The 24480-nt window shown below is 41.0% G+C and overlaps 2 protein-coding genes across 2 annotated transcripts in view; both read left to right on the forward strand.

The window, feature by feature from the left end:
- The window catches only part of LOC131996221 (uncharacterized), a 147799-nt gene that overhangs the window by 115831 nt on the left and 7488 nt on the right, over positions 1-24480 (forward strand). The window lies entirely within an intron of this gene.
- On the forward strand, positions 1042-23447 carry LOC106084456 (uncharacterized). Its single transcript, XM_013248152.2, has 6 exons — positions 1042-1433; positions 14361-14543; positions 14609-14854; positions 18511-18668; positions 18763-19165; positions 19230-23447. The coding sequence occupies exons 2-6, from the start codon at positions 14480-14482 to the stop codon at positions 21323-21325; spliced, it is 2967 nt and encodes a 988-aa protein (XP_013103606.2). The 5' UTR covers positions 1042-1433; positions 14361-14479; the 3' UTR covers positions 21326-23447.

Raw genomic sequence — 24480 nt, forward strand, 5'->3', positions numbered from 1 at the left:
GATCTTGACTTCTTGAGCCTCTAGAGGGCGCAATTCTCAACCGATTTGACAGAAATTTTGTACAACGGCTTCTCTCATGACCTTCAACATTAATTAGTGTCTAATATGGTCTGAATCGATCAACAGCTTGATACAGCTCCCCTATAAACTGATCTCCCGATTTTGCTACTTGAGCCTCTACAAGGCGCAATTCTTATCCGAATGGATTGAAATATTATATAATGTCTTCTACAATTTTCAGCATTCAATTCATTTATAGTCCGAATCGAACTATAACTTGATATAGCTCCAATAGCATAACAGTTCTTATTCAATATTCTTTGTTTGCCTGAAAAGAGATACCGCGCATAGAACTCGACAAATGCGATCCATGGTAGAGGGTATATAAGATTCGGCCCGGCCGAACTTACCACGCTCTTACTTGTTCAATTTGGTCCAGATTTGGTTATAGGTGCCATATAGAACGATCACTCGATTTAAAATCTGGCCCCTATAAAAAGCCCATTTATTATCCGATTTTGTTGAAAATTGACTCAGTGACTTCTGTTAGGCTTTTCGACATCCGTGTCCTAAATGTTTCAGATCGGTTTATATTTGGATATCGCTGCCAAAAACAAAAGACAATATTTTGGTCTAAATACATGTCGATTACAGCGCGGTCAATTTTGTATGAGAAATACATGTCGTGTAATAGCACCTTTAGTACATATGTATAAACAATGCAAGAAGTGAAATTTAAAATTGGTGCTCGTGAAATTTTAAATAAGCAATGCTTTTTCTTTACAAATTTTCCAATTGAAATTACTGCGCATCAATCTTATTTTTAGAATTACGAACCACCTTAATATACAAGTTTTCTATACCGCTTTGGAAACTATTTGGCTTTTTACTTCATACATTGTTATCTCTTATTCACATGGGTCGAAAGAGAAATTCAGTTTTAAGAGTCCAAGTTTGTTTGTTTGCTATCCCTCAGATACTTGACACTACGCTCTGTGTGTGTGTGTGGTTGTGTTTGTGAGGGAATTTTTTTTCACTGTTACTCTCAGCTGACTTGGTTTGTTGCTTGCCACTGCTGTTTGGTAGGCCTCTTCGTGTTTGAGATACTTTGCACATAATCAATTTAGCTTTAAATGGAAGCGCAACTACGCCGCGCGAGTACGCCGTTTTAAAGAAACAAGAAAAAAAACAGAAAAAAAAGCAGAGAAACTGGCGCCGGTCGGCTGGTTACTACAGCAAAGTAAAAAAACACACACATAAAGAAACGAAATAATAATACTTTTTTTCTAAACCAATCAAAGCTAAATTTTTTGAAGAATATTTTTGAAAAAATAAAAGTTTACACAAAACGAAAAGTGTGGTGCTATTGTGCAGAAAGCAAGAAATTGTTTGAATTTAGTGAAATTTTGATAAACGCAATCAAGCAAATTGAGGTAAAAAGCAAAGCAAATCCACACACACACACACACCCAAACATGTGTATATCAGTGCTAATGGAAGGAATATCACATAAAAGTTTTTTCAAAGTCACCATCGTAGATGTTGAATGAAAATTACAATAGTGGTTTTTGTAAATAAAAGTGTATATCATTATTATTTCTATTAATGTGAGAAATTTTGCAGAATATCCTTAATTTTTCTTATTTTTTCCTGTTTTTGAAAAATCAATGCCTTGGCCTGAACTTCGCATTAAAAAAATTAGTATAGCACCGTCTGAGAGGTAGAGAAGAACGAAGAACTTTGCCCAAAGCAACCACCATTATCCATACCCATTACCAATGCCATTGTTTTACCCACAATCCAGCCAGCCAGCCAGCCAACCAACCCACCACCCACCGAGAGTCCCTGAACAAACAGAGCAGCAAGCTAGCAAGCACTGAACACATTTATTGCTAACGCAATCAGTGTTGCCATACAGATTTCAATTCACGAACAAAAGAAAATAACATAAAAGAAAACAAAAAAAATTAATCTTATATATAACAAATAAAAGCGAACTAAGTTCGGCTGTTCCTAATCTTATATACCCTCCACCATGGATCACATTTGTCGACTTCTTTTACCGGCATCTCTTCTTAGACAAAAAAAGGATAAACGAAAAGATTTGCTCTGCTATTAGAGCGATATCAAGATATAGTCCGGTTCGGACCGCAATTAAATTATATGTTGGAGTCCTGTGTAAAATGTCAGCAAATTCGAATAAGAATTGTGCTCTTTAGTCGCCCAAAAAGTAAAATAGAGAGATCCGTTTATATGGAAGCTATATCAGGCTATAGACTGATTCAGACCATAAGAAACACGAACGTTGATGGTCAAGAGAGGATCCATCGTATAAAATTTCAGGCAAATCAGATAAGAATTGCGTCCTCTAGAGGCTCAAGAAGTCAAGACCCAATATCGGTTTATATGGCAGCTATATCAGGTTATTGACCGATTTGAACTTAATTTAGCACAGTTATTGTAAGTCATAGGAAACACGTCGTGCAAGATTTCATTCCAATCGGATAAGAATTGCGCCTTCTAGAGGCTCAAGAAGTCAAGACCCAAGATCGGTTTATATGGCAGCTTAATTTAGCACAGTTATTGAAGGTCATAACAAAACACGTCGTGCAAAATTTCATTCCAATCGCCCTCTAGAGGCTCAAGAAATCAAGACCCAAGATCAGTTTATGTGGCAGCTATATCAAAACATGGATCGATATGGCCCATTTACAATCCCAACCGACCTTCACTAATAAGAAGTATTTGTACAAAATTTCAAGCGGCTAGCTTTACTCCTTGGAAAGTTAGCGTGCTTTCGACAGACAGACGGACTGACATGGCTAGATCGACATAAAATGTCACGACGATCAAGAATATACATACTTTATGGGGTCTCAGACGAATATTTCGAGTAGTTACAAACAGAATGACGAAATTAGTAAACCCCCATCCTAAGGTGGAGGGTATAACAACTCACTGGCCCGGACGGATATGGTACACGAGACACTGATCAAAGATCTTAACATTCTAGAACTCGGAGTGTAAACCATATTTATCACGCATCTTATATGGAAACTGTATCAGCCACATTGGAAAAGAATTGCACACCTTTAATGTTTATATGGAAGCCATATGAAGTTATAGACGGATAGTGACTGTACTTTTTATAGATATTTGAGTTTATATGCCTCTGGCAGAGTATCAAGAAGTAAAAAAGGCAACCATATCAGTTTATTGACCGATTGGAATAATAAATTAAATTTATTTGCCGATTAATAAGTCAAGGCGTTAGACCATATATGATTAGAATACTAAAAAGGTACGAAGTTAAAAACATTTCTCAAAAATTTTCTATACATGTACATATATATATGCTTCTACTATAAAAGTCATAGTGTATCGAAGTCTTTTGTATCGAAGAAAAACGGCGCCCTGTGGAGGTTCAAAAAGTCAAATGGAGAGATTACTTTATATGGCATCTATATCCAAATCGGAGGTTAGACTTTAATAGGTTTACAGCAATACGACTTAAAGTCCAATTAGATTGGGATGGACCCTCAAGAAATTACATCGGTTTATAATCATAAAAATATAAAGATCACTATCTGCTGAAAAAGAAGATTAGAGGTCACCGTGGCCCAGAGTTTACTAAGTCCGCTTACGACGTTCAACGCCTGGGTTCGAATCTTTGGAGAACACCAGAAATCATTTTGAGTGTTGGTTATCCCCTGATTGACTACATTTGTGAGGTATTGGGCCCTGTAACTGCTCTACAAAATGGTAGTGCTCAGAGGCAGGCCGTTTGGACACGGCAATACAACAATAAACAAGTTCATTGGCAAAACTTATAGTGATGATGACAGATGTTTTTCTGCCAAAAACTGGTTTTTCCACAGAAAATCCCTGTCCTAATTATTTTTTAAAGATTTATTTAATGAAAATAAAAAAAGAAATTTTTTTCATTTTTTTTGTGGCAACCCTACATATAATACCCATAGCATGTGCAGATGAGCTCGCGCTACTTTGTAAACTCAACGCAAAGTGGTAAGGTGGTGCAAGGGGGCCTGAGGACAAAAACATCCCTAAAATGCCTTTAAGAGTCGTTAACACGCCAACATTTTTCTACTCTGTGCAAATTGCGGACTGTCACATTGAAAATCAGCTAAATAAAACACGAAACGAAAAACAAAAGCAAACAATAAAAGACAAACAAGTGCGTTTGATCATGATGGTAGGACTCCAAACAAAAAAAAACTGCATACTAAACTAAGTTTCTTTGCAAAAAAGAGAAACCCAAAAACAGAAAATACTCAAAACCAAAAACAAGAACATTGAAATAATCAAGTTTTTATTTTTAATTTCTCATGCTCCACGCACACTATGCTTAGGCCATCCCGACGCCAGTATCCCCTTAGCGGCACCTAGTACCCTCCCTACTAACCAACCATCATCAACATCAACAATTCACAGACTGGCTCCAACATGTACCGAATAATGAGACATACAAGAAGACATCAAAAATCCAAATAAACAAACATACACACACACACACACACAAATGCGAGTCTCAAATCCCCATACAAACAACACGGGCGTGCAAAAAAATCTCGAAACAAGAAAACAAAAAAAAAAATGCAATTATGTGGCGCCATGGCCGTCGCATTGTTGAGAGTCTCTGTTTTGGTGGGCTAATGATGAGAAACATAGTAAAACTAAAAGAGGGCGAAGGGGCCTTAGAAAGGTGGCATCCAAATGGGTTGTTTGTCTTTGCCTCTCTTGTTTCTCTCTTTTTGACACGCATAGTTGGGGAAAAAGAGAACAGCTTAAGAGGGGTTACTTGATTGTTGTAGGCTATTAGTCTCTTACAAAGTGGAAAGTAAATACCTGTTAGTTATTTGGGATATATTAATTTTAATAGCTTTTCTTGTGGACACGCCAAATAATTTCCCCATTTTTATTTAAGTTAAGTAAATAAGTATGTGAAACCAATAATAACAAGTAAAAGCGTGCTAACTTCAGCCGGGCCGAATATTATATAGCCTCCATCATGAATCGCATTTGTCGAGTTCTTTGCGCGATATCTCTTTTTAGGCAAATAACGAATAATGAATAAGAACTGTTATGCTATTGGAGCTACATCAAGTTTTAGTCCGATTCGGACCATAAATGAATTAAATGCTGAACATCGTAGAAGTCATTGTGTAATATTTCAATACATTCGGATAAGAATTGCACCTTGTAGGGGTTCAAGAAGCAAAATCGGAAGATCGGTTTATATGTGCGCTGTATCAAGCTATTGATCGATTTAGGCCATATTAGACACGCATGTTGAAAGTCATGAGAGAAGCCGTTGTACAAAATTTGTGCCAAATCGGATGAGAATGGCGCCCTCTAGGGGCTCAAGAAGTCAAGATCTGAGATCGGTTTATATCGCAGCTATATCAGGTTATGTACCGATTTGCGCCATACTTGGCACAGCTGTTGGATGTGATACCACGACCACACGTGCAAAATCGGACTAGAATTGTGCCCTCTAGAGGCTCAAGAAGTCAAGAACCAAGATCGGTTTATATGACAGCTATACCAGGTTATGAACCGATTTGAACTGTACTTAGCACGGTTGTAGGAAGTGATACCAAAACACCACGTCCAAAATTACATCCAAATCGGATAAGAATTGCGCCCTCTAGTGGCTAAGAACGTCAAAGTCCATAAGCAGGTTAAGTTCGAAGATGGGCTTTCTCGGACTATATCTTGATATAGCCCCGTTTTAGACCGATCGGCCGATTTGGGATCTTCGGCCCATAAAAGCCACATTTATTATCCGACTTTGCTAAAATTTGGAACAGTGATATGTGATAGACCCTTCGACATTCTTCTTCAATTTGGCCTAGATCGGTTCAGATTTGGATATAGCTGTTATATAGACCGATCCGCCGATTTATGGTCTTAGGCCCATAAAAGTCGCATGAGACCTATTGTATCACATGAGACCTATTGTATCTGATAGACGCTGTTATGAAAGTAGAATCTTTACTTAATACACTGCAGCCTTGCATCATTCTTCCAGCTATGACTATTACCAGGCACAAAATACATACTCTTCCTGTTTTACCAGCCCAGTTTTGATAACTTTCAGACAAGTAAACAGAAAGTAGATTGACTCATATCCTATTCGAACCCATTTCTTTACTTTTGCATGACTATGCAAATCCGAAAATAGGAGGCGTTTGTAAAAATTATCGATTGATTGGATGGCGTTCTTTCAGAGCTACAATAGAGAATCATAATTCTTAATGACTAATCGAATTGCAATTTAAAGCGTAGTTGAACAAGTGCAACTTATGAATGGAAAATTTTGTAAAATTACACTGAAAAAAATATTGGTGGTATATTGGTGTGAGAAATCAAATATAAATAACTAATAATTACTGCAAATTTGCCCATGACCATTCCATTGAGGAACAGAGGCAGACTTCTCACATTTCAATGTGTGCTGTCCGATTCAAGTTTAAGCTCAAAGATAAGGGCCTCCTTTTTATAACCTCTTTGGGAATAGCAGGTCACAAATGTCGCCAGCATTAGGAAGGGATAAACATCGCTGAAAAATTGTTTCTGATATTCTTGCCAGGATTGGAGCCCAGGCATTCAGCATCATAGTCACCTATGCGCCACGGTTAAGTAACGTTTATTTAATGCCATCTATAGGAGCCATCTTTAGTAGCCTTTATTTAATGCCATCTATAAATCGCCTTTTGTTTTGGCAATTTCGTATGATTTCCACAACATACACGGTGCGCCTGAACAACTTGAAATAAAAACGTCTTACACCTGAAAAATTATTTGAGTTTCTGAAACTTCAGTGTTCATAGACGGAGAGATTTTTCACTAAACTCACTTTGAGAATTCGTGCGCACGAAGTACGATAATTTTTTTTTGAAAATGAAAACTCGGCCGAGCCGAATCTTTTATACCCTCCACCATGGATCGCATTTGTGAAGTTCTTTAAATGACTTTTCCGAATAGAAAAACACCAGTCATTGAAAAACACCACCTCCAAAATTTCAGCAAATCGAGTAACAATTGCGCCCTCTAGAGGCTCAAAAAGTCAAACTGGGAGATCGGTTTAAATGGCAGCTATATCATGTTACATACCGATAAAACCATACGTAGAACAGTTGTTGGAAGTCATACCAAAACGACCGTTAAATCCGAACCGTTAAATCATACTTCATACACAGTTATTGAAAGTGCAAAATTTAAGTCAAATCGGACGTAAATTGCGCCCTCAAGAAGCCAAGGCCCAAGATCGGTTTATATGGCAGGTATATCAAAACATAGACCGATTTGAATCATACTATGCACAGTTATTGGAAGTGATCCAAAACACCAAGTGCAAAATTTCGTTCAAATCGGACGAGGCTTATGAAGTCAAGACGCAAGATCGGTTAATATGGCAGCTATATCAAAACTTGGACCGATTAGGCCCAAGCTGTTAGCTTTACTCCTTCGAAAGTTAGTGAGCTTTCGACAGACAGACGGACGGACATGGCTAGATCGACTTAAAATGACATGAGGATCAAGAATATATATACTTTATGGGGTCTCAGACGCATATTTCGAGGTGTTACAAACGGAATGACGAAATAAGTTACCCCCATCCTATGGTGGAGGGTTTGCAAATTGAGGATTAAAAGCAAGTTTTTTCAATAAAGCCCTTAGAATGATATGTAAGCTCCTTTCTATTGCCAAATTCGAATGTCGCACAGTGGGTTAGAACCGAAAGAAACTATTAGCGCTAACTAAAGGAGTAAAGCTAGGCGCTTGAAATTTTGCACAAATACTTCTTATAAGTGTAGGTCGGCTGGCATTGGAAATGGGCCATATTGGTCTATATTTGGATATAGCTGCCATATAAACCGAACTTGGATCTTGACTTCTTGGGTCACTAGAGGGCGCAATTCTTATCTGATTTAGCTGAAATTTTGCACAAGGTGTTTTGTTGTGACTAGCAACAACTGTGTCAAGAATGGTTCAATCGGTCCATAACCTAACACAGCTGTCATATAAACCGATCCTGGATCTTGATTTTTTGAGCCTCTAGAGTGCGCAATTCTTATCCGATTTGACTGAAATTTTGCATGACGTGTTTCGTGTTTCCAACAACTGTTGCAAGTATGGTTTAAATCGGTCTATAACCTGATACAGCTGCCATATAAACCGATCTTGAATTTTGATTTCCTGAGCCACTAGAGGGCGCAATTTGGCTGAAATTTTGTACAACGGCTTCTCCCAACTCCAGCATACGTTTTAAATATGGTCTGAATCGGTCTATAGCCTGATACAGCTCTAATATAAACCAATATCCTTATTTTACTTCTTGAACCCCTAAAGTGGGCAATTTTTATTGGAGTTGGCAAAAAATTTTACATAAAGACTTTTTCTGTGGCCTCCAACATTCAGTTCAATTAGCATAGCAATTTTTATACCCACCACCGAAGGATGGGGGTATATTAAGTTTGTTATTCCGTTTGCAACACATCGAAATATCCATTTCCGACCCTATAAAGTATATATATTCTTGATCAGCGTAAAAATCTAAGGCCATGTAGCCATGTCCGTCCGTCTGTCTGTTGAAATCACGCTACAGTCGTTAAAAATTGAGCCGAAACTTTGCACAGATTGTTTTTTTGTCCATAAGCAGGTTAAGTTCGAAGATAAGCTATATCGGACTATATCTTGATAAAGCCCCCATAAAGATCAATCCGCCAACTTAGGGTCTTAGGCCCATAAAAACCACATTTATCATCCGATTTTGCTGAAATTTGGGACAGTGAGTTGTGTTAGGCCTTTCGACATCCTTCTTCAATTTGGCTCAGATCAGTCCAGATTTGGATATAGCTGCCATATAGACCGATTTCTCGATTTAAGGTCTTGCGCCCATAAAAGGCGCATTTATTGGCTGATATCGCCGAAATTTGGGACAGTCAGTCAGGTTGGGCCTCTCGATATACTTCTGCAATATGGCCCAGATCGTTTCAGATTTGAATATAGCTGCCATATAGACCGATTTCTCGATTTAAGGTCTTGCACCCATAAAAGGCGCATTTATTGTCCGATGTCGCCGAAATTTGGGACATTGAGTTAGGTTAGGCTCTTCGACAGACTTCTGCAATATGGCACAGATCGGTTTAGAGTTGGATATAGCTGCCATATAGACAGATCTCTCGATTTAGGGTTTTGGACCAATAAAAGGCGCATTTATTGCCCGACTTCACCGAAATTCGGGACAAAGAGTTGTGTTAGGCTCTTCGACATTTTTCTGCAACTTGACTCAAATCGGTCCAGATTTGGATATAGCTGCCATATAGACCGATATCTCGATTTAAAGTCGTGGCCCCATAAAAGGCGCATGTATAATCTGATTTCACTGAAATTTGACACAGTGACTTATGTTAGGCTTTTCGATGTCCGTGCCATATATGGTTCAGATCGGTTTATTTTTAGATATAGCTACTAAAAAGATCAATATTTTGTTATACACAATTGAACAATGACTTGTACTTATTAAAGGGTGATTTTTTTGAGGTTAGGATTTTCATGCATTAGTATTTGACAGATCACGTGGGATTTCAGACATGGTGTCAAAGAGAAAGATGCTCAGTATGCTTTGACATTTCATCATGAATAGACTTACTAACGAGCAACGCTTGCAAATCATTGAATTTTATTACCAAAATCAGTGTTCGGTTCGAAATGTTTTCATTCACCGTAACGTTGCGTCCAACAGCATCTTTGAAAAAATACGGTCCAATGATTCCACCAGCGTACAAACCACACCAAACAGTGCATTTTTCGGGATGCATGGGCAGTTCTTGAACGGCTTCTGGTTGCTCTTCACTCCAAATGCGGCAATTTTGCTTATTTACGTAGCCATTCAACCAGAAATGAGCCTCATCGCTGAACGGTGAATGAACACATTTCGAACCGAACACTGATTTTGGTAATAAAATTCAATGATTTGCAAGCGTTGCTCGTTAGTAAGTCTATTCATGATGAAATGTCAAAGCATACTGAGCATCTTTCTCTTTGACACCATGTCTGAAATCCCACGTGATCTGTCAAATACTAATGCATGAAAATCCTAACCTCAAAAAAATCACCCTTTAGTATTTGGTCCAAATCGGAACATATTTGGATATAGCTGCTATTGGGCATAAGGTATGCATTTTTCACCGGATTTTGACGAAAGGTGGTTTACGTATATTCCCGAGGTGGTGGGTATCCGGAGTTCAGCCGAGCCTTTTTGCTTACTTTTTTCTTTTTGGTCTCAAACTTGTTCTATATTTTCGACAGGATATGTTAGTATCTCGAGTGGAAGTAAAAAAATATTTTTTTTTCCAGTGCATTTTATTATCAAATTCCTCATGCAATATTAATTGAATTTCAAAGCTGCGTCCGTTAATGTTATTATAGATTTGATTATTGGAGCGGATATAAATGGTCCAGTACAATTAAGCTGCTTAAACATAACAGGCACATCTGGACTTGTGTTTTTTTTTTTTTCATACAGAGATGTTGGAGATTTGTATGTACTATGAGACAGCAAATCTCTTTTAAAACAAATCACTCTATTAGTTATGAAAAACGTATGAGTGTCTCATGAAATTCTCTGCTTTAAAAGAGAATTTGAACTTCACACTCTTTCTCTTTGCTGATTAATTGAGTGATTGATCGCAATGAAGCAAGCCTTTTGCCAGACGTCTGTATGGCTCCAAAGTATATTAGTCAGTGTGAGTGTGTGTTGTGTTTGTTTGTGTTTTGGTGTGATCCCCAGAAGAATGTTTAATTTCTAATGCTCAAGTCTCGTCATATGCAAGAATGTGCGGGCAAGAGCCAAATGAAGAAAACTGGAAGAGTATTTTCCAAAACAAGAAAAGCTATTGGAAGAATGGCTGTATGGCTGATGACTCGTGGTTATTCTTATCACGATCCCAACGGCAAGACATGCCTGTCTGCCTGCCTGCCTAGCGGCCTTATCATCTGAGGCACAATTACGCGTTGTGTAGTTCTAAAACAAGCCATCATAATGCTTAGTCGCCAATCTGTCACTCCAGCCCCCGCCAGGCAACCAGCTAGCTAGACCTAATAATTTCAAACAAAAGAAAATGGCCAGAGTTAGATGCATATGGTGTTTTTTTTATACCCTCCACCATAGGATGGGGGTATACTAATTTCGTCACTGCGTTTGTAAAACCTCGAAATATTCGACCAAGACCCCATAAAGTATATATATTCTTGATCGTCATGACATTTTAAGTCGAACTAGCCATGTTTGTACGTCCGTCCGTCTGTCTGTCGAAAGCACGCTAACTTTCGAAGGAGTAAAGCTAGTCGCTTGAAATTTTGCTCAAATACTTGTTATTAGTGTAGGTCGGTTGGGGTTGTAAATGGGCCACATCGGTCCATGTTTTGATATAGCTGCCATATAAACTAATCTTGGGTCTTGATTTCTTGAGCCTCTAGAGGGCGCAATTCTTATCCGATTTGGTTGAAATTGTGCATGAGGAGTTTTATTATGACTTTCAATAACTGTGCTGAGTATGGTTGAAATCAGTTCATAACCTGACATAGCTGCCATATAAACCGATCTTGGGTCTTGACTTCTTGAGCCTCTAGAGGGCGCAATTCTCATCCGATTTGGCTGAAATTTGGCATGAGGTGTTTTATTATGACTTCCAACAACTGTGCTGAGTATGGTTGAAATCAGTCCATAACCTGATATAGCTGCCATATAAACCGATCTCGGGTCTTGACTTCTTGAGCCTCTAGAGGGCACAATTCTCATCCGATTTGGCTGAAATTTTGCACGAGGTGTTTTATTACAACTTCCAATAACTGTGTCAAATATATTTCAAATCGGTTCATAACCTCATATAGCTGCCTTATAAACCGATCTGGGATCTTGACTTCTTGAGCCTCAAGAGGGCGTAATTATTATCCGATTTGGCTGAAATTTTGTACAACGGCTTCTTCCATGATCTCCAACATACGTTTTAAATACGGTCTGAATCGGTCTTTAGCTAGATACAGCTCCCATATAAACCGATCTCCCTATTTGACTTATCGAGCCCCTAAAATCTTATTCGATTTGGATGAAATTTTCGGACTATAACTTGATATAGCTCCAATAGCATAACAGTTCTTATTCATTATTCTTTGTTTGCCTAAAAAGAGATGACGCGCAAAGAACTCGGCAAATACGAACCATGGTGGAGGGTATATAAGATTCGGCCCGGCCGAACTTAGCACGCTTTTACTTGTTTTTGTTTTGTTTTGTTTTGCTTTGGGTGCAAAGCAATTTAAATGGCAATTGACTAATGGTGGAGCTTGGAATACACTATCATACGAAGTGATGTAAATTGTTAATAAACATATGAACGTTGTTTTAAGGCTTTTGAAAATGGTTTGACGATTATTTTATGGTTTCTAATAAGGCCAAAGAATGTAGAAACAGTTCTGAGTGTTTTGGAGAGTGAAATTATCAATCAAGTTTGTTGCACATTTAATATTTCGCAAAAATTATTTAAAAAAAAAACAAGTAAGAGCGTGCTAAGTTCGGCCGGGCCGAATCTTATATACCCGCCACCATGGTTCGTATTTCTCGAGTTCTTGCGCGTCATCTCTTTTTAGGCAAACAAAGAATAATGAATAAGAACTGTTATGCTATTGGAGCTATATCAAGTTATAGTGCGATTCGGACCATAAATGAATGCTGAACATTGTAGTAGTCATTGGGTATTATTTCAGTCCACTCGAATAAGATTTGCGCCTAGTAGGGGTTCAAGAAGCAAAATCGGGAGACGGGTTTATATGGGAGCTGTATCAAGCTATAAATCGATTCAGACCATACTGCACATGTATGTTGAAGGTCATGGGAGAAGCCGTTGCACAAAATTTCTGCCAAATCGGAAGAGAATTGCTCCCTCTAGAGGCCCAAGAAGTCAAGATCCCAGATCGGTTTATATTGCAGCTATATCAGGTTATTTATCGATTTGCGCCATACTTAACATAGTTGTTGGAAGTCATAACAAAACACTTCAGCCAAATTGGATGAGAATTGCGCACTCTAGAGGCTCAAGAAGTCAAGATCCCAGATCGGTTTATATGGCACCTATATCAAAACATGGACCGATTAGAACCATACATAGCACAGTTGCTGGAAGTGATACCAAAACAGCACGTGCAAAATTTTAGTCAAATCGGACGAGAATTGCGCCCCCACAGGCTCAAGACGTCAAGACCCGAGATCGGCAGCTAAATCAAAACATGGACTGATTTGGCCCATTTGCAGTCCCAACTGACCTACACTAATAAAAAGTATTTGTGCAAAATGTCAAGCGTCTAGCTTAAGGTTAGGTTGAAAAGAGGGTGCAGATATGAATCCGCCCCATGCCACTATGGACATACACCTAAGCCAGTAATCGGCTTGTTGTGAGCTCTAAAAACTATGAAGTAACCTCTAAAAATAAAATATTAAGTTAGGAATTCCATGCTACTTACAATATACTTAATTGTTTTCAATACCACTTCCCTAAGTTGGTTCATGTCTGGTATTGTGTCTCCACCTTAGTGCCGGTATCTGTTAGACGCGAAATCTAGGCAATGACAAAGGAAATGCTCCAACGTCCCATCACCTTCGCCGCATGCCCTACACATGCTATCACTTGCCGTACCGATTTTACATAAGTGAGCTCGTAGTCCTTTGTGTCCCGTTATGATACTAATAGCTATACTGACCTCCTTCGTGCTTCCTTTCAGTAATAGCCTTGTCTTCTCACGATCTGGATCCCCCCATAGGATTTTCGCCTTCCTACCGACCGTTTCGCTGTTCCACAATGTTGCATGCGCATTCGTCGCCCACTCCCTCAACTCGGACTGCGTCGTCCCGAAAGGCTTCGGGTTAACCAAGTTCATTGACGGCAGTCCTCTAGCCTTCACCGCCAAATCGTCTGCCTTTTTATTTCCCCTTAATCCGTTATGGCCCAACACCCAAACGATGCGGATTTTGCCATTCTCAGAGAAGGCGTTAATCTCCTTCTTACACTGCCAAACTGTTCGTGACCTTACCGTCCTGGTTGTTTTTGCCCTTATGGCAATTTTATTGTCGGTAAAGATGTTCACACTCGACGTCCTCGCGTTAGCACCACACCACTTCATGCATTTCGTGATCGCCCGAATCTCCGCAACCCCCAGGCCCACTCTGTCCTCTAGCTTTGATTCATCCGTGTAACATGATCTTCCAGATGGCAATACAAGGGTTCCGAATTTAAAAACATTTTTCCCTTTCTAATACCAATTTATGTTTTTTCTTTCAGATATGGCCTTAATAATAGGGAATTTTTCATATTAACTTACGACAGGACATCAGGAGTCTTGTTAAATCAGGATCAAGAAATACACCCAGTGCCCAGTCGTTAAAACACTTTGATAAACAATGTCAAAGAACGTACATTTTCTGATCATATATTTGGTAATTTTTATAGCACAATGTTGGGCAGGTAAGCTGTACAAATGTTTTTCTTATGCTAAGTTCCATGAAAACTTATCACACCTATTTTTGCAGCTCCTCAGCCATTTGGTTGCATGAGTTATCTGGAGGATCGCATAGAGGAAGACTATTCGGAGGAGTATATGGATCCGCCACAATTTGATACGGGAGGCCTTACATCAAAAGAATACAACAAAGTCAATTCCCAGGTGGAAAAACCAACAGATGCTACGATTCATTTGCGCACATGTCCGCCAGACTATACATTTTGTTTTTCATTGTGGCGCAAGACTGCCAATGGAACTAAAATCGAGAAACAAGGTAAGTCAAATTTGGGTTAAGTTCGGCCGGGATACCCACCACTTCGGGTGCCATATTGCAGAAGTATGTCGAGGAGCTTAACTTAACTCACTGTCCCAAATTTCGGCGACATCGGACAATAAATGCGCCTTTTATGGGCCCAAAACCTTAAATCCAGAGATCGGTCTATATGGCAGCTATATCCAAATCTGGACCGATCTGTGCCATATTGCAGAAGTATGCCGAGGGGGTTAACACAACTCACTGTCCCAAATATCGGCGAAATCGGACAAAAAATGCGCCAAAAACCTTAAAATGAGAGATCGGTCTATATGGCAGCTATATCCAAATTTGGACCGATCTGTGCCATATTGAAAAAGTGTGTCGAAGGGCTTAACACAACTTACTGTCCCAAATTTTGGCGAAATCAGACAATAAATGCGCCTTTTAAGGGCCCAAAACCTTAAATCTAGAGATCGGTCTATATGGCAGCTATATCCAAATCTAAACCGATCTGTGCCATATTGCAGAAGTATGTCGAGGAGCTTAACATAACTCACTGTACAAAATTTCGGCGAAATCAGACAATAAATGCGCCTTTTATGGTCCCAAAACCTTAAATCGAGAGATCGGTCTATATGGTCTATATCCAAATCTATATCCAAATCTTAACTCATTGTCCCAAATTTCGGCGACATCGGGTAATAAATGCGTCTTTTATGGGTCCAAAACCTTAAATCGAGAGATCGGTCTATATGGCAGCTATACCCAAATCTGGCCCGATATAGCCCATCTTCGAACTTAACTTGCCTATGACTACAAAAAGAATCTGTGCCAAGTATCAGCTTAATATCTTTTATTTAAGATTGTAGCGTGACGGACGGACGGACATGGCTAGATCGTCTTAGATTTTTACGACTATCAAGAATATATGTGCCTTCCGACCCTATAGGTCGAAGGGCCTACATGGAACCATGGAACGTATTGTGGACACCATGATAAAGAGAATGACATCTAGTGAACTGCTCAAATACAAACAGCATGACTATGCCTCCTAAGGGAAAGTCGGTGGAGACTGCCCTGCACGAGGTTGTGCATTAAACAGAAGAATCCTTCGATGCCAAAACGTACACCCTGGCGGTATGCATTGACGTCGAGGGGGCTTTTAACAATGTGCGGACCGATATACTGATCCAATCCTTAGACCAGTAACGGGTGGACCCGGTCCTTAGAGACTGGATAAACCATATGCTAAGAAACAGGTGGATAAATTGTGTGTCCCATGGCATAAATATAAGGCAGAAAGTGGTACGGGGTACGCCACAGGGGGGCATTTTATCGCCACTCCTATGGGTGACCACCGTAAATGACCTATTACGGATGCTGACTGAGGAGGGATTTTAACCCGTCTGCTACGCAGACGATGTTATAATAGGGGTAAGGATCCAAACGAGCTATGCAGAAGGGCCGAATGGGTCTTGCATATGGCATGTGACTGGGCTAGCTCCAGAAGTCTTGATGTTAACCCTAAGATGGCTGAAATATGCCTGTTCACGAAGAAGACGAAGTTGGGCCAATTTAACGCACCACGTTTCCTCAATAAGACGATTTCGATATATGACAAGGTCAAATACTTAAGTGTGATCTTGGACAGGAAAATGAATTGGAAGTGTCACATTCAGGAGCGTACTGAGAAGGCTCACAAATGTTGGGCAGTATGTAGAAGGGCCGTAGGCTCGAAATGGGATCTGAATCCTAGGATAGTCCACTGGGTCTACAGGAGCGTGTTTAGACCAATGCTTACTTACGCCTCAATAGTTTGGTGGAGTGCTATGGAGGAAAAGTGCAATGTTAGAATAATACAACAGGTTCAGAGAACATGTTGTCTTGGCATAGGCGGAGCGATGAGAACCACGCCCACTAGGGCACTGGAGACTATTCTAGATATCCGACCCATTGGCATACAGATTAAGTGTGAGGCAGCCACTGCGGCTATGAGACTTAAGGCGATGGGGAGAATGGATTGAGGATAGGGGCAGCTCACACCATCGCGGTATAATCGAGGCGACGATAGGAAACCTGGAAGGAAAGGAAGAGGTTTCCAATCGGATACCTGAGATGAACCTTGAAGTCGAGTGCGAGGCACTGCTGCCATCGGCACAGTCTTGGATTGAAGGAACCCTAGTGTTGCCATCTGAAAGATCATGTTACATGGATGGATAAAAGCTAGAGGACAAAGTGGGCCTGAGGGTTTACATTGAGAACCCAGGGACTGAGATCTGTTTTAGACTTCCTGGCTATAATACGGTCCGATCACGGAATGCGTGAAGTGAAGCGGTATACTAATTTCGTCATTCTGTTTGTAATACCATTGTAATTGCCATTTGAAATCGATCTAGCCATGTCCGTCCGTCTGTCTGTCGAAAGCACGCTAACTTTCGAAGGAGTAAAGCTAGACTTGGCATGGTCTTGGTAAAGCCACTGCGGCTATGAGACTTAAGGCGATGGGAGAGTGGATTGAGGATAGGGGCAGCTCACACCATCGCGGTATAATCGAGGCTACGATAGGAAACCTCGAAGGAAGGGAAGAGGTTTCCAATCGGATACCTGAGATGAACCTTGAAGTCGAGTGCGAGGCACTGCTGCCATCGGCACAGTCTTGGATTGACGGAACCCTAGTGTTGCCATCTGGAAGATCACGTTACATGGATGGATAAAAGCTAGAGGACAGAGTGGGCCTGAGAACATTGGGAACAGTGGGACATTGAGAACCCAGGGACTGAGATCTGTTTTAGACCGCCAGCACCATAAAACGGTCTTGCTGGCGGAGATCCGGGCGATCACGGAATGCGTGAAGTGGTGTGGTGCTAACGCGAGGACGTCGAGTGTGAACATTTTTACCGACAGTAAAATTGCCATAAGGGCAATAACAACCAGGACGGTAAGGTCACGAACAGTCTTGCAGTGTAAGAAGGAGATTAACGCCTTCTATGAGGATGGCAAAATCTGCATCGTTTGGGTGCCGGGCCATAACGGAGTAAGGGGAAATGAAAGGTCAGACGATTTGGCGGTGAAGACCAGAGGACTGCCGTCAATAAACTTGGTTAACCCGAAGCTTTTCGGGTCGACGCAGTTCGAGTTAAGGGAGTGGGCGACGAATGCTCCCACGCCCGTCGGTAGGAAAGTGAAAATCCAGATCGTGAGAACACGAGGCTATTACTGAAAGGAAGCACGAAGGAGGTCAGTATAGCTATTGGTATCATAACGGGACACATACGACTACGAGTTCACTTATGTAAAATCGGTGCGGCAAGTGATTGCATGTGTAGGGCATACGGGGAAGATGATGAGACGTTGGAGCATTTCCTTTGTCATCGCGCGGCGTTCGGGTCAACAAATACCGGCACTTAGGTGGAGATACAATATCAGACATGAACCACCTCACGGGAGTGGTATTGAAAGCAATTAGGTGTATGTCCATAGTGTCATGGGGCGGATTAATATCTGCACCCTCTTTTCAACCTAACCTAACCATAGGGTCGGAAATGACAAAATGAATATACCCCCATCCTTCGGTGGTGGGTATAAAAAAATCATAATAAAAATCAATTGCCGCAAAAAGATAAAACCATTTTTCACACTCCATCACTGAAAATTTTATTTGCATTTCTTTTCAGGTTGTTGGAAAGAGAGCACAGAGGGCAATGGCACCTGTAACAATGCCGAATGTGTCAGTTCTTCACCAACATCGCGTAATAACTCCTTGTATTATTGCTGTTGCTCTGGCAATGCCTGTAACCGCAATGTAACAGTATTAGAACCTTCATTCTTAGAGGTGAGTGAGTTGAAGAATTCCAACATAGAGAAACATCAGAGAAGACTTGAGGCGCTCTTTTCACTTTCACGATAATCTCTTTCTCTCTCTTTAGCTCTCCAAGAGTATATATTCCGAATCTAATCACTCTGTGGCAAACGAGACCATACACTGGTCCACCGCTAGTCTTTGGCTGTGTGTGTTGCCAACATGTCTGGTTATAACGCTACTATCAACGTTTATCTACTGCCGCAGTACACGAGAGAAACCAGTGCCAGAAGAGGCTCCCTTGGCACCTTCGGGACCTGGCTACAGCTCAAATCTACGCAATGTGGATAATTTAAATCTGATTTGCATGCTGGACAGTGGCAAGTATGGGACGGTGATGAAGGGCCTGTTACACGATCAGGAGGTGGCGGTCAAAATATTTCCCGAAGCTCATCAGCAGTATTTTATCAACGAAAGAAATATTTATTCGTTGCCTTTGATGGATTGTCCCGCACTGTTGACATATTTCGGTAAGGCCCCAAAGTTTATGACATATGACAATTTTTTTACATGTCTTTGTCTGCATTTTCTTAGGTTACGATGAACGCCATACCATGGAGGGCAAAGTGGAATACCATTTGGTTATGTCCTTGGCCCCCTTGGGCTGCCTACAGGACTGGCTCATACCGAACACCATGAACTTTGAGGTTTTCTGTGGCATGGTCAAGAGTATAACCCGTGGTCTCTCTCATCTGCACACCGAGCTGCGCAGGGGCGATGAGCATAAGCCATGCATTGCCCATCGTGATTTGAATACTCGCAACATCTTGGTAAAGGCCGATCGCACTTGCTGCATAGCAGACTTTGGATTTGCCCTAAAGGTATTTGGTCCACGTTACGAGTACAAGGGCGAAATAGCCGAAGCCGAAACCAGGAGCATCAATGAGGTGGGCACCCTGCGCTATATGGCCCCTGAGCTTTTGGAGGGTGCGGTAAATCTGCGCGATTGTGAAACTTCGCTAAAGCAAATGGATGTCTATGCCTTGGGCCTGGTTTTGTGGGAGGTGGCCACCCGCTGTTCGGACTTTTATCCGCCTGGCCAGCCTACACCTCCGTACAAGGCACCCTACGAATTGGAGGTAGGTTCCCATCCCTCATTCGATCAAATGCAATCGTTGGTGGTGAGACACAAGGCCCGTCCTCTCTTTCCCACGGGATGGGGCGGGGGACCAGCTGTTAAACTGATACGCGACACATGCGAAGATTGTTGGGATCATGATGCTGAGGCTCGTCTGACATCGCTATGTGCCGAAGAGCGTATGCATGAGGCAGCAAATATTGGCATGCGACTCAATGCTTACCTGCAGGCAACCACACCTTTGCTTAGCACCAACAATTTGTGCAATTGTACTGCAGCAGAGTCAGACTCTACCCAAATCCAGAAGCCTAGGTCTCCCACAAACATAGACAACTTGACAGCGGATACCAACACCGTCTTAAATCCGCCGCCCAACAAAAAGAACTTGCCCTACTTCCATGAGACAAACGAGCCCAATCTACCAAGAGTGGGCAGCACAACCGAGAAGAATCATATGATACAGCCCCAGCAACAAATACAGCCATATCAAGGACGCAATCCATGCCAGGAAAGAAATCTGGCCCCAGCCTCCATGCACTATCCCCAGCCTCTGATACAGCGCAGCAAGAAGCATAGTTTCCAAACGCCCATGGCTAATGAGAACAGCTTCTCCTGTTTGGATGATGATGTGTCGGTGGAGGAATTGATTTCCGCAAGAAACTCCAATAAGAAATTTTCCTCCTTGCCCAATGGGCAGGAGAGTATAATGACACCCAATGGCAATGCCACCACACACCAGGATCTGGGTCAGGGTTTTCCCAAACAGCAGAACACAGATCGCAAGCTTAAGGGATGGCATGGCGTGCGAGCTCTGATACAAAAGAAACTTTTCCGCAAATCCGATCTGGCGCGCCTTGAGGCCTTTCGCCAGATGCATGGCGATGAAAAATCGAATTTGGTGGAGAAAAATCGCTCTTCCAAGCCTGTGGTGATAAGCTTTATCGACAAGGAAAAGGTAAATTGTGACAAATCCGCCAACATCACTACAGCAACCATTGCCCAGCCCGAGCCTCATCCAAATGGCTATGTCATCAACAAGCGACCCAATAATCTGGACCTAAGTCCGGTGACTCAGACGAATGGCTTTAAAGTGCAGGCAACGCCTGTAGGGCAAACACAAAATCACATTACCACCATTGCCGAAGAGCCCGACCCCAATGAGGATGAAGCCGTGGAATATAGGCTGAAAAGCCTTGACAAAAGAAAATCCACACCTGCCCACAATGTTGCCCGCTCTAAGTCATCGAATTTATTGAAATCCCTTGACTCCTCCAACAACAATCTGCACGAAGCCGAACTGAAGGCCCTCAGCAATGCTGTAATCCTGAGAAATCATTCAGCCTCAGAGCCTCAATTCCGCCGGCAACGTAGTTTGGAGGTATTCCGCGAGGTTTTCAATGCCCGCGGCAGCAACGAACGCTTGCGCGATCCCAGCCAACGGGTCAAGACACCCGGTGATGTGCCACCTTCGGTGCGCAAGATAAGAGCTTCAAAGACCCTTAGCCTGTACGATGATCGCATGATGGACTCATCACTGCTTAATGTGCTTTAGCATGAAGAAGTTCTGCTTCTCGAGCTGTAGGAGCAGAACTTTTAAAGGTGCACACCCAAAAATTCCCTTGCCTCCCAAGTCATAGGCACTTGGACTTGCGACAAGAGAGAAAATGGATTAATCCAATCACGATTCCAGAGCGGATAATACTCATTATTTATTTATCATTGAGAAATCAATTCATCGAAGGTGCATTTCCCACACGTGTCATTATCTTGGAACCGCCATTTACAGATGGGCAGGATAACCCATACAGAGCTATATAAGTTTGATACTTCTAAACACATATGCCTAGAGATATTGTAAGGACCAAAGTTTCATTTCGTTCATTTTTTGATTTAAAAAACACAAAAAAAACTTTTAGTAGATGAAGTCGGCTTGAGTATTAAATTAAAATCATTCTAGGTGGGCCACAGCCCTCCCTATAAGGGTTGTAAAGAACCGTTCGGGCAAATCAGCGATTTCGTCTTGAAAATCTACAGAATTTGGTTAATTAACCTTAGCTTACGAGATGTTTTTGTTTTGGTACACCCAGCCCTTGAGAGTCTTATCTGAGTTACATTTTTATACCCTCCACCATAGGATGGGGGGTATACTAATTTCGTCATTCTGTTTGTAACTACGTCGTGACATTTTATGTCGATCTAGCCATGTCCGTCCGTCCGTCTGTCTGTCAAAAGCACGCTAACTTCCGAAGGAGTAAATCTAGCCGCTTGAAATTTTGCACAAATACTTCTTATTAGTGTAGGTAAGTTGGTATTGTAAATGGGCCATATCGGTCCATGTTTTGATACCGCTGCCATATAAACCGATCTTGGGTCTTGACTTCTTGAGCCTCTAGAGTGCGCAATTTTTATCCGATTGGAATGAAATTTTGCACGTGGTGTTTTGTTATGATATCCAACAACTGTGCCAAGTATGGTTCAAATCGGCTTATAACCTTATATAACCGCCACGTAAACCGATCTTAGGTCTTGACTTCTTGAGCCTCTAGAGTGCGCAATTCTTATCCGATTGGAATGAAATTTTGCACGTGGTGTTTTGTTATGATATCCAACAACTGTGCCAAGTATGATTCAAATCGGTTCATAACCTGATATAGCTGTCATATTAACAGATCAGGGGACTTGACATCTTGAGCTTCTAGAGGGCGCAATTCCTGTCCGATTTGACAGAAATTTAGCATGACGTATTTTATTCTTACTTTTAACAACTGTGTCAAATAAGGTTCAAATCGGTTCATAACCTGATATAGCTGCCATATAAACCAATCTGGGATCTTGACTTCTTGAGCCTCTAGAGGTCGCAATTATTATCCGATTTGCCTGAAATTTTGTACGACGGATTCTCTCATGACCATCTACATACGTGTTTATTATGGTCTGAATCGGTCTATAGCCGAATACGGCTCCCATATAAATCGATCACTCTATTTTACTTCTTGAGCCCCCAAAGGGCGCAATTCTTATTCGAATTGGCTGACATTTTACACAGGCCACCAACATATAATTTAATTGTGGTCCAATCAGGACCATATCTTGATAACGCTCTAATAGCAGAGCAAATGTGTTCTTTTATCTTTTTTTTTCCTAAGAAGAGATGCCGGGAAAAGAACGATGCATAGTGGAGGGTATATAAGATTCGGCCTGGCCGAACTTAGCACGCTTTCACTTGTTTTTTTTTTTCAATTACAATCGTGATTGAAATGTTTGCCATTTTCAATTAAAAAATTAATTGATTCAATTAACTTTTTAATATTATCTGAAAATTTTCTCAATCACCATCGTGATTTTCAATTAAAAAAATAATCGATTCTATCATTTTTTAATCCCACACGTTCCACACCCATACGTTCCACAAGTTGACAAATCTATAGCAATACCATGACAGCCGGTCCTACGTGCCGGATTAACCCAATGGAGTCTTTCATCGGCCAAGGGCTGCCGCCGTAGTGCACAACATACTGCTACGACAACATATAGGGCACCCCTAACCTACAATCGCAGGGACCTTCGCTCAAACAACGCACCTTAAGTTCATGTTGCAGCCACACATCTGCGTATTAAATATAGAATCAATCATTTTTTAATTGAATCAATGACAAATTAATTGAAAACTGCAAATGTTTAGATTTCTAAACATGGGATATTAGTTGATGTGTGTCATGGAAATGTTTTAGCCTTGAGAACGAATAGATAAGATACTTTCCATTTTTTGTTTATTTTCATGAGGAACCCTCGTGTTCCCGTATTCCCTCAGTTTAGCTGCACCAAGGCAACCAAAAACCCCACACGAGCTGCTAAGTCAGCGCATTGGACACCTTATTCTAGACACCTTATTCATTTGGTTGCACCCAAACCAACTACTTACAACCATTCATGGGAAACCTTCATGCTCCCGTATTCCCACAAGTAACACGAGCCGCCTATTCAACACCCCACTACAGGTTAATAGCCCAATATTCTACACGGGCCACTGTGTCAGCAAGAAATGCAATGGCAACGTTGGCAGAGCGACAGCGGCGCAACATAATGTGGTGGCTTAGTTTTAAGTAACAGCATTATTGTAAGCTCAGTTTTTAACTCATACTCAATGAATAAAGTTTAATCCATTCATTAAAAATAATTTATATAAGGATGAGATTTTGAAGAAATAAATGAGTATCAAAAAAGTACTCCGGGATTAAACTCGTTTTATTCATTTGGTCCTTCGAACCTTCGGTACGGTTAAGTGTGTTTAAAGTAAAAGTTGGTGATTCTTGCAAAGTAGTAAAGAATAAACAAAGATTTAATACACGTATCGAATCAGTGTAAGTGATTTAAAATTGAAAGAAAAATGTTCACAAGGAGTCAATCGGATTCTCTGTTGGAGAAATTGAAAAACCTTGAACATTTGTTGGCAGTAAAAGCAGTTGACCTCGATGTGGAGGAAATGTTACTGCCAGTTGTCAAGAAAAATAGAAAGTGGCTGCAGGAAATCATTGTAGGCTACAACAAGTTAAACAAGGATATCGGAAAGTCGTCCAGTGGGCATGAAGAAGAGGTCCAGGAGCTGCAAAGACGAGTAGAAGAAGCAATTAGCAAAATGGATAAAATTGTGCAAGGGTTTGAGCAGCAAGAAAAAGGAGCCTCAGCCAAAGTGGCAGCTAATCAGGA

The sequence above is a fragment of the Stomoxys calcitrans genome, chromosome 1 (assembly GCF_963082655.1).
Source record: "Stomoxys calcitrans chromosome 1, idStoCalc2.1, whole genome shotgun sequence".
Classification (NCBI taxonomy): domain Eukaryota; kingdom Metazoa; phylum Arthropoda; class Insecta; order Diptera; family Muscidae; genus Stomoxys; species Stomoxys calcitrans.

Coding starts and splice junctions, on each gene's coding strand:
- LOC106084456 (XM_013248152.2), top strand. CDS start 14,480: ATGTCAAAGAACGTACATTTTCTGATCATATATTTGGTAATTTTTATA. Junction 18,669..18,762: donor TAGAACCTTCATTCTTAGAG/GTGAGTGAGTTG, acceptor CTCTCTCTTTAG/CTCTCCAAGAGTATATATTC. Junction 19,166..19,229: donor CGCACTGTTGACATATTTCG/GTAAGGCCCCAA, acceptor GCATTTTCTTAG/GTTACGATGAACGCCATACC.